The sequence below is a fragment of the Emiliania huxleyi genome (genome assembly GCF_000372725.1).
Source record: "Emiliania huxleyi CCMP1516 unplaced genomic scaffold EMIHUscaffold_764, whole genome shotgun sequence".
In the NCBI taxonomy this organism is placed as follows: domain Eukaryota; phylum Haptophyta; order Isochrysidales; family Noelaerhabdaceae; genus Emiliania; species Emiliania huxleyi.
Window position 1 is genome coordinate 1 of NW_005196281.1, and position 15024 is coordinate 15024.

The 15024-nt window shown below is 65.0% G+C and overlaps 4 protein-coding genes across 4 annotated transcripts in view; 1 reads left to right on the plus strand and 3 right to left on the minus strand.

Annotated features, from left to right (window-relative positions):
* Positions 1-96: 96 nt before the first annotated feature.
* EMIHUDRAFT_249314 (hypothetical protein) lies at positions 97-486 on the minus strand (the record flags this gene model as incomplete). Its single annotated transcript, XM_005760235.1, has 2 exons — positions 97-108; positions 190-486. 2 exons carry the CDS (start codon positions 484-486, stop codon positions 97-99), a joined length of 309 nt encoding a protein of 102 aa, XP_005760292.1.
* Positions 487-1329: 843 nt separating this feature from the next.
* On the minus strand, positions 1330-4065 carry EMIHUDRAFT_249315 (hypothetical protein; the record flags this gene model as incomplete). Its single annotated transcript, XM_005760236.1, has 1 exon — positions 1330-4065. One exon carries the CDS (start codon positions 4063-4065, stop codon positions 1330-1332), a length of 2736 nt encoding a protein of 911 aa, XP_005760293.1.
* Positions 4066-6077: 2012 nt separating this feature from the next.
* EMIHUDRAFT_249317 (hypothetical protein) lies at positions 6078-9690 on the plus strand (the record flags this gene model as incomplete). Its single annotated transcript, XM_005760237.1, has 10 exons — positions 6078-6491; positions 6578-6778; positions 6831-6950; positions 7272-7643; positions 7715-7768; positions 8065-8592; positions 8741-8832; positions 8907-8997; positions 9256-9445; positions 9608-9690. The coding sequence occupies 10 exons, from the start codon at positions 6078-6080 to the stop codon at positions 9688-9690; spliced, it is 2145 nt and encodes a 714-aa protein (XP_005760294.1).
* A 2619-nt stretch (positions 9691-12309) lies between these two features.
* EMIHUDRAFT_460022 (hypothetical protein) overlaps positions 12310-15024 on the minus strand; it is a gene marked incomplete at both ends in the record, with an annotated part of 4241 nt that continues 1526 nt past the window's right edge. Inside the window, 4 exons of the mRNA XM_005760238.1 lie at positions 12310-13929; positions 14450-14494; positions 14724-14774; positions 14886-14976. Of these exons, the coding sequence (XP_005760295.1) occupies positions 12310-13929; positions 14450-14494; positions 14724-14774; positions 14886-14976 (1807 nt within the window). The remainder of the gene's footprint in view (positions 13930-14449; positions 14495-14723; positions 14775-14885; positions 14977-15024) is intronic.

The window sequence follows — 15024 nt, forward strand, 5'->3', positions numbered from 1 at the left end:
CGCTCGCGCATCTCTGATCAATCGAGCCGGTACCATGAAGCAGTCGTCCGGCGCCTCAAATACAGTCAATCGTCTCAACTCGGTGGCTGCGCCTCATCAGAGCGTGGCCTCACAAGCGTCTTGGAACGGCCTCGAGAGCAGATTGGGGAAGAGTCTCTGGGTGCCGGGAGGCTCTCGGCAGCGTCTCACAGGCGGCACCTCAAAGTGATACGAGGCGACGCCAGGTCTTCCGCCCTGGAGGAAGGTGGTGCCAAAGATGGTGGAGACGGCGGGCGGGCGGAGCGCAGATTCTGTGGCGATCGACACTGTCGAGAAGAGCGAGATAGCGCCGCGGCACAGCGGGCATCTGCCGGCTGCTGTCTCTGCCGGGAAGGACTGCTTGAGGCATTCGCTGCAAAAGATGTGCCCGCATCGCGTGCGGCATGGGTCGACGAGGGCGCCCATGCATATTGGGCACTCCTCCGCCGGGAAATCCTCCTCCGCCATCGACTTGGCCTTCTTCACGCAGACTCAGTGAGAGACGGCGGCAGTCACGTAAGACAGCCCAGTGTACAGCCCAGTGTACAGCCCAGTGACCAACAGCCCTGAAAATCACTGTGTACAGCCCAGTGTACAGCGGAGGCGCAGGCGGGCGGCGGGGCGCGGCGGAAGGAAAATGCTGTGAGCTGAAAGAAATTCATTTCGGGTTTCCCACCTTCTTTACACGCCGCATCACACACCTCTCCTTAAAATCCCTGTGTGGTGGCGGCGTGCCGTCCTCCCATCCCTCCCTTGGGTTGTCTGTTTTCTTTCTTTCTTTCTTTACACGCCGCTGTCAGTGTGCCCGTGATAGTGAGAGACTGCCAGTGAGAAGCCGGAGGAAGGTCGCTAGTCGAGAGAGATCGCCAGTGGAATAGGGAGTCCACCGTGCTGCGAGCCTGTCGCTGTCCCTTGTCGGGAGCAGGCAGGAGAACTAGGACAGCGCAACCAGGTAGGAGGCCCGCGTCTGCCCCCGGTGCCGCCGGGTGCAACCTGTCCTATACGAGAGGGGAATTCCTGGGACCCTGTCGTGTGGGTGAACCCTGCCCAGCCCCCCTCCGTGTCGCGATGCGCTCCCCGCTCCCGTTCCCCTTCGACGTTCCCCTGTGTCCCTGATCGTCCTTCCAAGATCCTGCTCGTGCAGGTGGGGACCCTGTCCTTCTCCCACCCCTAAATAAATAAATAAAACGGACACCTCTACTAGGAGATGGGTAAAAAGGAACAGGTCCCCGCCCTGCGGTCTTTGTGCAGGGTTCTTTGTGGGTGTGGTCGGCGACTAGCCGGGGTCGTCCTCCCGATGGGGGACTAGCACTAGCCGTCTTCCACATGGTCCCTCGGGTCCCTGCTGCTCCTAATCTCGTCGTACATCCTCCTGCTGATCTCCGCAACATCCTGCTCCCTCCCTCGTCTCGCCCTGCGCGTCTGCTCCGCCTCACCGTCGTCTGCTCTGCGTCGTCTGGTGACGGGTCCTCCATAGTCGGTTGAGGTCGCCGCCCTCCTCGTGCCTCTTCCCAACGTTCCCTCGGCGGCCGATGCCGTCCGCTCCGGCTCCCCAGTCCCCGGGTCTGCCCTGCTCTCTTCTGCGCTAGCTTCTGTTTCGTCATCACTGATGTCCGTCCTCTTCTTTCTCCTCTTGTTGTATGCTTTGTACATCGCGTGGATTCCTTTTCGCGTGAGCACCACCCTGAAGCCCGCCCAGCAGCTGAACCGCTCCCTAAGTCGAAGGAGCATCATCAGTCTCACCCACTTCGCTCGCTGCCCACTGTCTCCGCTCCCTCCCGCTTGGGCCGCCGTCGTGGCCCTCGTTCGTCCCACTGGCTGTTGGCCCGTCCCCACGTTACCTCTGTTATCCCTCTTCCTCCGCGACTCCCTCGAGGCTGGCCGGGCCTCCTTCCACCCAGCGAAGAGCTTCCTCAGCCACTCGATGTGTTCCTCTCTCTTCATTATGCGCGCGGTAGCCTCATCGTTGAGCTGGATCCACCTCTGCACCGCTCCCGTCGCCGCCTCGGCCACGACTTGCAAGTTCCTCGTGACCCCGGCGCCAAGGTCCCTCCGGCTCTTCTCCGAGAGGTCATCTACCAGTGCTGGCAACACCCCCCCGACGGCTGGGGCTAGTGCCTCGTACCCGTCCTCATCCAGCGCCCTATAGCGTGAGCCCTTCAGCGCAGCGACATGCGCTATCCTCAGCGTCTTCAGTGTATCCTTGGAGTCGGGTGCCGCCTGGGCTACTTTGCTGATCGCCGTCCCCGTCTGCGCTCGCGCTGCTCTGAGGAACCATCTGGCCTGCTCCCTATTCCCCAGGCAGGCGCCGATAAGCAAGTGCGCCATTGTCGCCCTAGGCGGGTTCTCATCTTCCTCGGTCCATTGCTGCGCGGCTTTCCGCACGATCGGACACAGCGGGTCTCGCTTTAGTGCCGCCCTCCTCGCCGCGTCCCTCGCGGCCTTACAGACGAGGCAGCCCCTGAGTTCGCTCCTTGTGGCGGCTCCCGGGGTATCTCTCCCCGCCTCTCCCCGCATGATCCTCTCGTGGTGCGCTCCGTGTGGCACCCCCGCCTGCTGCCGCACCCGCGCTCCCATGACGGTCTTTGTCACCACGTTGTGATCATCCACGTCGGCGAATTGGATCTCGCGCTCGCCGTGCTGATCCTTGATCCGCTGACGCTTGTCCCATTTGTGTCTCGTCGTTCCCCTGACCACATCGCTCCACAGCGGCCCCGTCACCCCTGCCGTGTGCGACCCCGCCGTGAGCCCCTCGCCGAGCCGTCCTCGCACCCACTCGTTCGTGTGGCCGCGTGTGGCGTAATAGGTCCTCCGGTCCAGTACCTCCCGCCCCCACTCTCTGTCTGCCATCCTCCGGCGGTCCGTGTACAGGCACGGGCGTGTCCTCACTGCTTCACGGATGACGGCGGTGGCATCCTCAATCTCGCTGGCCCCCATGTATGCCGTCGCCGCGGCGTCGGCGTAGGCGTTGCTAGCGCACCCCGCGTGGCTCGGTACCCACAGGAACGTGACAGATTCGAGCTTGGCGCGATATCTGCATATCCCCTCTAACTGAGCCTCCCACTCCCTGAGCCCCTCGAGAGAGCCTTTTCGGTACGCCGCCTCGATCTGCTGTAGCGCGGGCTTGCAGTCGCTCAGGACGAGGCACCTCCTGTCCGCCGCATCTTCCGCCGTTGCCATCTTACGCAGGTAAGCCAGCACCGCGTACATTTCCGCGTCTATCACCTGCCAGTCGTCTGGCAGTTTGCCGCCCCACAGCCCCTGCCCAAACGCGAGCCGCAGCTCATCGTCCCCGCTCTCGAGCTGTTCAGATCCCTCGACGGGTCTCCCGAATCGGGCCGGTCCTTCGTACACCCCATACGACACAACTGGTCGCGGCACGAACCTATCCCCCACCCACTTGTTTGGCATGTCTCTCCCTCCATCCGTCGCAGCGAGGTGCGTGAATGGCCGCGCTCTGTGCAGCGCGAGGCATATCCTGGCAACCTCCGCGTTGAGCTCACGGCCCTTCTCCGAGCCGAGCGGCTCTTTATCCTTGCCCATCATAATCTGCGTCCCGTTTCTGTCGGACAGCGCCCGTGTCCCGACCTCAAACTCGTCCCACCGCAGTAGGAAGCGCGTAAGCGGATCCTCCTGGAGTTCGGCGTCTCTTACCCACGCGCCGTGCCTCGGGGGCGAGCCTTCCATCTCTCCTAGCCCCGGCACTACCCCTCCCACCTCATCGCGTGTCGCCAGTTGCGGTCTCGCTACTCCGCTCGGAGGCTCTTGCTCTTTCAGCTCGCACGGCTGCCGGTATCCGAGCGCCTCCTCACTCGCCCTCGCCATCTGTTCCGCCACGTCGCCGGCGTCACTCCCTCTCTTGGCCGCTACGACTATACCGTCGTGCTGCAACGACAGCACTGCGTGGCCGTTGCGCGCGGCCCAACGCACCTTCGCCCTTCGGCTGATACTCTCCGCCTCCTGAAAGGCGAACGATTTGACTGTGCGTTCCGGGTGCCCCTTCCCTGGCTTGTGGTGTGCAAGCCAATCCGTGACAAAGCGGGTCATTCCCGTCCTCTCCTCCAGGCTATTGCTCAGCCAGAGCGTGCCCTCGGCTTGCGCCTGAAGGTACGCCCCAAAGTCAAAGGAGCCTCCGCCCTCTGCGCTTTGGCGACGGCAACTGATGCGATGGCCAAGGAGAGTCCAAGCATGAGGTAACCTAGGGTGATAGACCGGTGGCCAGCAGGCAGAACTTCGTTGAATCAAGGAGACTTTCAAGCGGACGCCCTCCACACACGCTGCACGCTCGTCGAGGCAGAGGAAGGAGGAGGGTCCCCCAGCCCGGCTAAAACCTGTAACAGAGAACAAAGAATTTTAGGGTCAAACTCCCTCGCACGACACTAGAGCACGGGACTAGCGCGCACTGGCACAAAGAAATGCACTCTTTCTGAGGTTACCGACTCGCGACTGCACTCCAAGTGCTCCAAGTGCACGAGGCCACTCCCTGAAACACTACTGACTACAGTAGGGCCTGACGGGACTGAGAACAAAGAACTCCTGCTGAGGTCTCTAGTTCTTTCCTTTGCACGAAACTGAGAACGGCGGCTGAGGGCTAACAAGCTGCCGAGCCAGGAAAGCGGAAAGGGGGGGGGAGTGTGGTGCTTGCTAGCCGTCTCTGCCTCTCCCTGGATAAAAGAAAGAAAGAAAAAACCTCAAGCCAAAGGAGCCACACAGGGATTTGACGGGAAGGAAGGTGTGTTGCTAGCCGTCGCCCTTCGCGCGAATTCTTCTTTCACCTCGCCCGCGAGCTCTCAGACTGCTGCTTCTTCGAGTCTCCACGCCGCCGAATGCGCTCCTTCCTCCTCGCCCTGTTCTGCTTGCTATCCCCGGCTGCTGCGCTGAGGGCGCCCGCTCGCGCGCCCGGCGCGCTCTCGCTTGCTTCCGCGCCGCCCGCCGCGGTCCGTGCGACCGCGTCGCCCTCCATGGCCTTGCCGTCCTTTGCCGACGCCAAGGGCCTGACCGAGGAGGAGCTGCTGCAGGAGATCTCCAACGCGAAGAAGGCGCGCTCACCCGCCTGCGAATCGCCCGGGACGCGCCGCGCGCGTGCTGCTCCTCGCACTCGGGAGGGATGGCGGGCGCCCTCTGGTCCCAAGCCAGAGGACACGCCCCTCTGACGTGGCGCCGACACGTGCGGTCAGGAGCTCTTCATGATGCGCAAGAATGTCAAGACGCGGCAGCAGGCGCGCATCCCCCCTCCCCGTGCGCTCCCTCCTCGCCACTAGGTGCGCCACTCGCCGCCCCGCCCCCGCCTCGCTTCTCCTCCCCAGGTCAAGCCGCACCTCTTCACGCACACGAAGCACCGCGTGTCGCAGCTCCAGACGCTTCTCGCGCAGCGGCAGGCGCGCCAGCCCCCCTCTCCCCTCGGGGTGGGCGCAGGGTGACGCGAGTCGCAGGGCGGGCTGCAGCGGGAGGCTTGCACAGGCACTGCGAATAACAGGGGCGCATGGAAGGGGCGGAGAGAAGGGAGAGAGAGGGGGAGGGCCGCGGGGTGCTGAGCGGAGAGCTCCGTCGAATGCAGCTCCGCAGGGAGGGAGGGACGGAGGAGAGAGGTGGCGGTTCGGCGTTTTGCTCACCCCTCTTCCGTTGCTTGGCTCCTTGTCAGGCGGCGTGAGCTGATCTCCTCGTGTATGGCTCGTCGAAGCTGGCTCGTCGACTGGCTCGTCGAAGCCCCGTCCGCGCAACACAGCGATCTGTGGATATACATCGCCATCGGATTCCAATCCGCAGGTGGTAGACAGCTGCTGCGGTGACGACGACTTTGTTTGATGGGGAGGTGGCTGGAGGAAGTGTAATAAAAAGAGAAAACAAGACGCAACGTATTCTTTTTGTGCGGGCGGCTGTGAACGCGCGTGCGCGTGCTGCGTGCGTGCGTGCGTGCGTGCGCTGCATGCGCTGCATGCACGCAGGCTCGGACGGTGGGGTGGTGAGTGAGGTGAAGGACGATGTGCGAGCCATTAGCGAGCACGCCAACACAACGAGCCCAAGATCACGCAAACGACAGTCGAGACCAGCTCTCCGCCATGCTCGGCTCCGAGGCCGCCGCCGCTTGGAGGGCCCGCATCGACGCGAGGCGCAAGTCCAAGCGCTCGGTCGTCCAGGCTGTCTCAGCGGCAGGCGCCTGCTCGGCGGGTAATGCGATCTGCTGGGCGAGCCTCAAGGCTGGCTCCGCCCGTTGCAACCGCGGGGACTGTCGGCTCCTGCACCTGAACTCCGGCACGTGCATCCACTCGGTGGAACACATGTTGGGGCAGCGGAGCGCCGCGTGCGACGCCTGCGCCTTCCACAGCCTCAGCCGCGAGGTGCTGCTGCAGCAAGTCGCCGGCTGGTGGGGAACGGGATACGAGCTGGTTGAGAGCGGCGACACGGAGGCGGCGCGTCCCGCTGCGCCGCCTGCAATGGTGCCGGCGCTGGCCTGCGAGGAGTGCGAGCCATGCGTCAGCGATGCGCCGGCGTCGAGCAATCACTCCGGCGTCGACTGCGGGTGGGACCTTCTCGGAACCTTCTCGGAGTCTGCCTATAGGCTTCGAGCTGGCACACCGACGTCGAGTTTTGGCGCGGCGAGATCGCGCGCCGCCACCCGGGAAACGGCCACCTGCAGCGGCTGGTGGGGGAGGCGTGGTTCAGCGCACTGCTCTGCGACGAGGGCGGCGCAAAGCTCTGGCGCGGCGTGCGGCGGAGGCTGCTCAAGGAGCTGACAGAGGCGAGGGCGGCGGCCTGCCTCGTGCCGTGTCCGTGCCGTGTCGGCGACAGGTCCGTGCCACACGTCCCCGCAGGCGTACGCGGTGGTCTGCCTCGTGCGGCGCGCGTTGCAGAGGGTTGGGCTGCCCGCCGACGGCCAGGAGGGCGGGAGTGGAGCCGTCATATTCGACGTCTGCGCCGGGCGCGGCATTGTGGTATTGCCCTCCCCTCCTGGGCATCCTCGGAGCCTTCTCGGAGCCTTCCTGCAGGCGTGGCATCGCGACGCTGCTGCTCTCGGCCGCCCTGCCCGGCGCGACCGTCGTGATGGTGCGCCGCGGAGGCGCAGGGAGGGCCGGCTCGTCCGCGACACGCGCATCGCATGCCCATCGCACGTCCGTAGGTCGATGCGGAGCAGGGCATGGACCTCTCCCACCTCCACCGCCGCATCCGCTCGGCGCAGGCGCGGCGCCGCCTCGCCCGTCGACTTTCGAGATCTCGGCGGACCTCGGCGGACCTCGGGGGATCTCAGTTGCCAGGTGCGGTGCCACCTGCTCGACATCTTCCAAGAGGGCGCGCTCGAGCGGCTCGCGCAGCACTACGTGGCGGGCGAGTGCGGCGGCGGGTTTGCCTGGGGCTGCGCGGTCGGGACGCACTTGTGCGGCGCGCTGAGCGCGCGGCTCGTCTCCTTCTTTGGCAGCGGTGGCCCTCTGCTGCGCGAGCTGGTGCTCTCCCCGTGCTGCCTCAAGGGGTGGCTCGGGAAGGAGGTGCAGCGGCAGGCGCGCGAGCTGCACCGGCCCCACTACGAGGTCCTCGTCAGCACGCTCGCCGAGCTGGTGCGCGCAGCGTGCCGCGACGCCGAGGGCGAGGGCGGGAGCGGTTGCGCGGACTCTAGCGGGTCGGCGGCGGAGGTGCGCGAGTGGCAGTGCCATGACGCGGCCGCGGCATGCCGACGACATGTCCCCCACGACACGTCCCACAGGTGGAGGTGCGCGAGTGGTACGATGCCGCAGTCCTCTCAGAGAAGAATGGCTTCGTGCTGGCCAGCCGGCCGCCGCCGCCGCCGCCGCCGCCGCCGCCGCGGGACGTTGAGGCGCCGCCGCCGCCGCGGGACGTTGAGGCGGCGACGCATCGACACGCGGAGCCAGGGCCCTCTTGGCCCCTCCTCGGAGCTTGCTCGGAGCCTCGACGCGCCGGGGCAGAGGCAGCGCGCGAGGGCGTGGTGCACGTCACCACGGACCGCGACGGGGCGCCGTTCGAGGAGCCCTCTGCCGCGCGCTCGCCGCCTCTCTCGGACCCTCTCGACCCTCCTCGGACCCTTCCTGCATGCAGGAGCGGGCCGCCGCGCTCGCCACCTCGCTCCGCCGGTGCGGCCTCGACGCGTGCTATTTGCGCCGGGGCGGCGCGGACAGCCTCGCCAAGCTGCTCGGCCGCCTCCCCGCCGGGGGGTCGCTGCTGGCCGTCGGGCGAGAGGGGACGAGCTTACACGCCGCTGGCGGCGGGCCACCGCTGCGCCTGCACGCCGGCATCGCCGCCAAGCGGCTGCGCAACGCGGGCGCGGCGGGCTTCCAGGACTCTCTTCTGGCGGCATGCGAGCTTCGTGCAGGCGAGGTCGTCATCGACGCGACGGCGGGCTTGCTGGGCGACGCTCTCGTCGCCGCGCACGCCGTCGGCCCGGGCGGTCGCGTCGTCGCGATGGAGTCGATCCCGCTGCTCCACGCCGTCACTTCCGGGTCGCCGTCGACGCTCGGCGACGCCCGCGCAGACGAGGCGCTGGGTCGCGTCTCGGTGCTGCTCGGTGACCACACGGCGCTCCTGCGCTCCATGCCGGACGAGTCGGCCGACGTCGTCTTCTTTGACGTCATGTTCCGCGAGCCGAGCAAGGCGAAGACACTTCCGAGACACCTCCGAGACACTTCCGAGACATGTTCCGCGAGCCGAGCAAGGCGGGGCGGCTCTCTGCCCCCTCTCCGCTCCTCTGTCACTATGTGACGTGCGTACTCAGCAGGCGGCACCTGCGTACGCCGGGCTGCGCTCGCTCGCCGACCATCGGCCGCTCAGCGCGGAGGCGGTGCGGCAGGCGGTGCGGGTTGCGAGGAGGTGAGGGCGTCGTGGTGGACGCCGTCGCCCCTCGGAACCGTCTCGGAGCCGTGTCGGAGCTCTCGTGCCCCTAGGCGCGTCGTCGTGATGGACGCCGCCGCCGGCGAGGAGCTCGAGCGGTTGGGCGTGCCGCTCTACCACCGGAGCCAGCGCAAGCGCTTCGGCGTGATAGACCGCAGCAGTCCGCCGCCGCTGACCACGGCCACGGCCACGACCACGACCACGCCATATCTCGGCGCCGTCGTCGCTCCAGCCAAAGGTCACACCGCGGCCCGTCGCCGGCGCAATACAGAGCGACGTGCCGCCGAGGCGGCGGCAACCGCGGCGGCGACTGCGGTGGCGCTGCGAGAGCTGCGGGAGCTGCAAGGTGGAGACGGCGGCGGCGGCGAGGAGGGGGCGGCATTGCCCACGGCTCCTCCTCAGCCTGCTGACTCGCCGGCGCAGCTGCTGGCCGCCACGTGCGTTTGCCGCGACGAGGTGCGAGAGGCGTTGGCGCAGCTACGGCGCTCGAGAAAGGGGCGCCGAGAGGAGGCGCGGGTGGGGGATGGGCAGGCGGCGGCGGGGGCGGAGGTTTGCAACGACTTGGTGGCTGCGATGAGTTGCTGCATTCGAAGTCTCGTGCGCGCCGTGGCGCAGCTCGAGGCGTCGACGCGCGGCGTGGCGCCAGGCGCGATGTGCGATGGTGGGACGGCCGCTGCGGCGCCGGCCGAGGCGGCGCGGGCGGCGGCACTGACGTTTGCGGCCGAGATCCGCGCCGCCGCTGCGAGCCTCTCAGTCGAGGAGCGGGCGTTCGCCGCGTGCGACGCGCTGCGAAGAGATTTGCGCTTATCGTGTGGGCTTTGCGTCAGTGGTGACTGACAGAATGCGGCTGACACTGTGTGCTCTGACCTCTGTGCCTGTGCGGGCGGCGTGCTGCACACGCCACTCGGGGGCGCGATAGAGCGTGCAGCTGCAGGGCCTCGCTCCGTACCAAACCTACGAATCTATGTGGTGTTTGAGCACAATCGGAAGTGAGAACAAGTAGAAGCGAGAACAAGTAGAAGCGAGTGCCTGTACGTGCGTGGCACACAGAGAAACGATTTGGAGTCAGTGGTGCTTCCAGTGCTGTAATCGTGGGCCTTGACAGTCCTTTTTTGCGGGTTGCGTTTGAAGCCACAGGGAGCCCTGCTCCCTTTCACTTTCATTCGGGTGATATCGATCAGTACGTGGATATGAGCGACCCCTTTTTGCTTTTATTTAGGAATAAGGGCTTATAGACACCCGGTTTGGATAAAATAGGGTAAAAATCAACATTTTAATTACAAAAAATCGAGAAAAATACCAAACTTTGGCCACATTTTTGGAAACCGCTATTTTGACTCTCTATTTTGGTACTAAATAATTGCCTCGCTCATATGTGTTTGAGCTCAAGTGATGGGGGTTGCGAGACAGCTTGTGGAAGTTATGGGGTAGTTCCATGTTGCAGTAGCTCTGATTTAGTGTGGCAGTGATCGGAGCTGGAAGATTGGAGGTCCTCTCTCTGTGCGTGCTTATCTTTTGACCCAGCATGAGCCCAACCAACCGTAGGTGAACGATGCCATCGGCAGAGAGGACGCGCGCGCGAGGCAATGGAGCGCGGCGAACGCCAGCATCGAGGGGAACGAGAGCGTGATGGAGCGAAACGACATAAAATCAAGCAGTTACAACAGACAGGTCCAGGACCAACAAGACAAGTCTTGGACGGGCAGTCTTGGACGGGCACTGTGGGTGTGGAAGTGTGAACGTCTGCGCTGTGGGGGAGTTATGCCCCCGGGAACAGCCCCTCCTGGCCAGAGCACGGGGGTGCGAGGGACACAACACAGTGAAAAGGGGGACTAACTACAGCCCCTAGAGCGCAACTGACGTGATCATGCAAAGGTGTCGAGCTGCTTGATCAGCTCGACAAAGACGGCGCGAGAGGCAGCCTTGGTGAGGATGTCGGCGAGCATCACAGCGCCGGGGAGGTGCTCGACAGAGACGACCTCGCGTGCGACAAGGTCACGGAGGAACTCGGCGGCGCGCAGGATGTGCTTGGTCTTCTTGAATGCGACGGGGTCGAAGGCCATGCCGACGGCGGACTTGGAGTCGCACTTGATGACGCTGGGGGCGTCGATGATGAAACCGAGGTCGATCAGTAGCTCGCGGATGAAGATAACTTCCTTGGCGGCGAGCATGGCGCCGAAGAACTCGGCCTCGGCGCTCGAAAGCGTGACGGAGCGCTGCATCTTGGAGAACCAATGAAACAGGCACCCGTAGTAGAAGAACATCCCGCCGGAGCACGAAAACTTGGTCGCCCAGCTAGAGTCGACAAAGCTCTCGAGGCCACGGACGGGATCAGGGCGCATGACAAGAGCGCGGTCAGCGGTGTCGCGCAAGTAGACGAGGACACGAATCGCAGCCTTAAAGTGCGACGGGCCGGGGTTGGTCATGAACCGAGCGAGCTGCGAGGCGGAGTAGGCGATGTCGACGCGCGTCATATTCGCAAGCCAAAGGAGCCCGCCGACGATGGCCATGTACGCATCGCGAAACTTGGACATCTCGTCGTACTCGACGGAGCCGAGAACGGGCTGATCGGCGGGAGAGAGCTCGAGGCCTTCCTCAATCGGCGAGTCGAAGTGGCGCGAGCGCGAGCGATCGAAGTACGACTCGAACTTCGCGACGAGGTCGGCGGTGTAGAGGCCCTGAGACAAGGTCAGAGAACGAGCAGCGCGGTCGCGAGTGATCGCGGTGTTGAGGATCCATTCGAGCTCGCCCTTGTCCTCGGTAGGGAAGCGTCGCGAGATGTCGGCAACAAAGCGCGCACGTAAGTTGGGGCAGTTGTCGGCGAGGAGAATGTCGTCGACATAGACGAGAGCCCACAGGACGGTGCCGTCCTTCTCGTAGGTGTAGAGGCAGACATCGATGGTCGAGCGCACAAAGCCCCACGACACGAGGAAGGAAGAGAGGAGCTGAGCCCATTCACGACCAGCCTGCTTGAGCCCGTAGAGGCTGCGGCGTAGCTTGCATACGAGCTCTCCGCCGCGGTTGTTGACGCCGGGCGGGGCGCGCATGTAGAGATCCTCATCGAGGGCGGCCTGAAGGTACGCCTGGCGAATGTCGATGTCCTCAGGGGGGCAGTGCTCTTACTCGATGGGGTATCTTACACCCAAACTTCGAAGATGTAGAAGAATCATAAAATGCTGATTTTGCTAGGTGTCTTTATCTAGTCTTTCTCATACAAAGGTTTTGGTTGATGATCAACTTTTGTATCTATATATCCAACCCCAAATGTTTTAGCACAGCTGTACTCTGCACAAGGAGGCGAAACCCATATCACATTAAAATACCCTGACTCATAAACAGTACCGTAACATCATAGTTAATATCAGGAATTTTCAGATCCAACGAAGTAACTTCATAACCCAATTGATTGCCTCCATGGAGTCTGCCTCCGTCCAGCACTCCAGCTCGCCTGCTCGTTCATGCGATGGTGCAGCCAACCTGCGCGCCCATCTCGGCGCGGTGGAAGTCCTCCTTGACGGCGTCGTCCTCTTGGCCCTGTTTGGCGCGCTCGCCGAACGCACGCACGGCGGGTGTGAGCACGCGCGCGGTCACGAGGCACGGTTCGTGGCGTTCGAGGCGCAAGCTCGTGGGTAGCTTGATCCACTTGTTGGTGTCGATGTCGAGCATGAACGCGCTGTCCGACGGCATGTCGCGATGTATCATCGGGTGCAACGGGTGGATCTCCCGCGTCGCACCGCCGGCGACGAAGATCGTGCGGCCGACGGCGCAGCAGCCGAAACCGTCGAGGGCAACCGGCAGCGGCGGCAGCATCGCGCGGTCAGCCCACTGCGCCGTCGCGCCGCCCTCGCTTGGCGACACCGTGACGACGAGCGAGCGCACCGCCGTCACGTTGCGCCCCACCGCTGAGAAGTCGGTCTTGCCGCCGAGGACGGCCAAGTGGCCGTCTGACGCACCGAGCGCCACCACACCCCGGGCACCGTGCACATTGGCGCCGGGGTGGGCGGGGGGCGCGGTCGTGATCTCGACCGGCAGCCACTCGTCGGAGGCCGCGCGATACACGCTCACCTGGTTGGAGAATATCTCGCTTGGTATGGACAAATAGTTGTACTCGCCCACGCGCACGATCTCGTCGCCGACCGCGACGACAGCGCCGCCGCGCACGCCGACGACGCCAGGCTGGGTGATGCCGCCCATCCACTCGCGGTCGAACGGGGGGAACGGCGCGCGCTCCTCCCACCTCGGTGTCGACTCGCCCGGACGTGTCTTGAGGGCAAAGGTGCGGTCCGAGGGACGCCACTTGAGGTCGCCGCCGCCCGTCGGCAGTGCCATCGAGCCGTCGTGCGCTGTCTGTGTCATCGCCGTCTGCAGCATGGCGTACGGGCCACCGCTGAGGTAGGTGCGAAGGTGCTGGTTCAACGCCGGCGCCCCCTCCGGCACGACGAACGTCTCGCCCGGCTTGCTCTTGCGGCCGCCGCCGAAGACTAGGAGCTCACCGCGGCCACCGTCGGGGGCCACAGCGACCGCGCCGGCGAGGGACAGGGGGAGTGGCGGCAGGCACTCCCAATCCGCCGTGGCCGGGTCGAAGGCCTCGACGCCATTCATGAGCTCCGCCTTGGGGCCATCGCACCATGGCGTTGCCACTTGTGTAGGGCGGCGGTGGACGCCACCGAGCACGACGATCTTTGTCGCGCCCGACGCGTCCTTAGTCACTGCCGCGGAGAAATCGGTACGCGCCGACTTCATCGGAGGCATCGACACGAATGCCATGCGGGAAAGATCGAGCGCCTCCACCGAGCGGTATGTGGACACGGCTGCGTACCCCGAACCGAAGGAGCCACCGCCCAGGACAACAACGGACGGAAGACCGGCGAGCATGAACTCGGCCTGCGACTTCCACACGCGCGCGACGCGCCGCGTGCGGTGAAGCGTGGCGATCGACAGCAAGTCTGCGTCCAGCACGTACGGGAGGATTTCGGGAAGCTTCTCGTCCATGCTTCGCTCGACGGCATCGACCGTCTTGAGCAGGTAGGCGACGATCGCCATCGTCGCGCAGACGGGCACGAGGAGGGAGGCGACCTGCGCCGCCAGATCAAATTCGCCGTCGCCGTCGCCGTCGCCGTCGCCGTCGCCGTCGCCGTCGCCGCGGCTGCCGCCGGCGACGTCGTGTAGAGGTGATGAGAAGGCGCGGAGCTCGTACTCGCCGTCGCCGTCGCCGCCGCTGCCGCCCGGTGGAGGCTGCGACGAGAAGGCGCGGCTGCCGGCCGACGAGGAAGCAGGCTGCTGCGGCGAACGTGCACGCTCGACGTCGATGGACGACTCTGGCTGCATATAAATCGATTTGGCCGCCAAGCGCCAGTATTTACACAACCCGCGACGCTGTGAGAGCTGACACCATCTGTGAATACTCGAGTGGCCCGCGGGCAGATTTTGTATGAATGTATGTACAAGAGAGCCCGGAGGCGCTTTGCGGGGCGCACGCCGTGAGGCGTGAGCTAGGGATCCAACTGATCCAACACATTACAATCAGGGAGATCCAAGTGAACAATAATGGCACGTCACGTCTGACGTCCCGGGGTGCGGCACACACCACGTGCACCGACACAGCGCTGTTTTCTGACTGAGCGTACACCCACACAACGGCCTTTGAGCGCTCTATGTTCCACATGGAGGCTCTAGCGCCCACTCGGCTCCGCCGGTCGCTCCTCCAAGAAGCCTCCGTCGCCGTCGAGAAAGGGGACCTTGGTCTCCCACCCCTGCGCCGCCAGCGCCTCCCACACAGCGGGCCACGCCTCGCGCGCCTCCGCCTCGCTCAGCCGCGCCGCCGCGCCCGCCGCACTGCATGCGTGCCGGGCGGCGCACGCGTGCCAGACAGCCTCCAGCTTGTCGCGCGACGACGCGCCCTCCGCGTACCACACCAGCACCTGTGGGGGCAGACGCCCTCCTGTCCTCGCACCGCACAAGCACACACCCGCCAAGCTTGGCTCACCTCGGCTACTCTCGACTCATCTCGGGCAATCTCGCAATCTCAACACCTCCTCAGGCCGACCCGCGGCCTCGTGCGGCGCGGTGCCGCCGCGCCTGCGCTCCGCCAGCGCGTAGCAGCCCTCGCCGTGCCACCTCACCCTCCAGCCGGCCGGCTGGGGAGACACCTACGCGAGCTTGCGCCCCTCG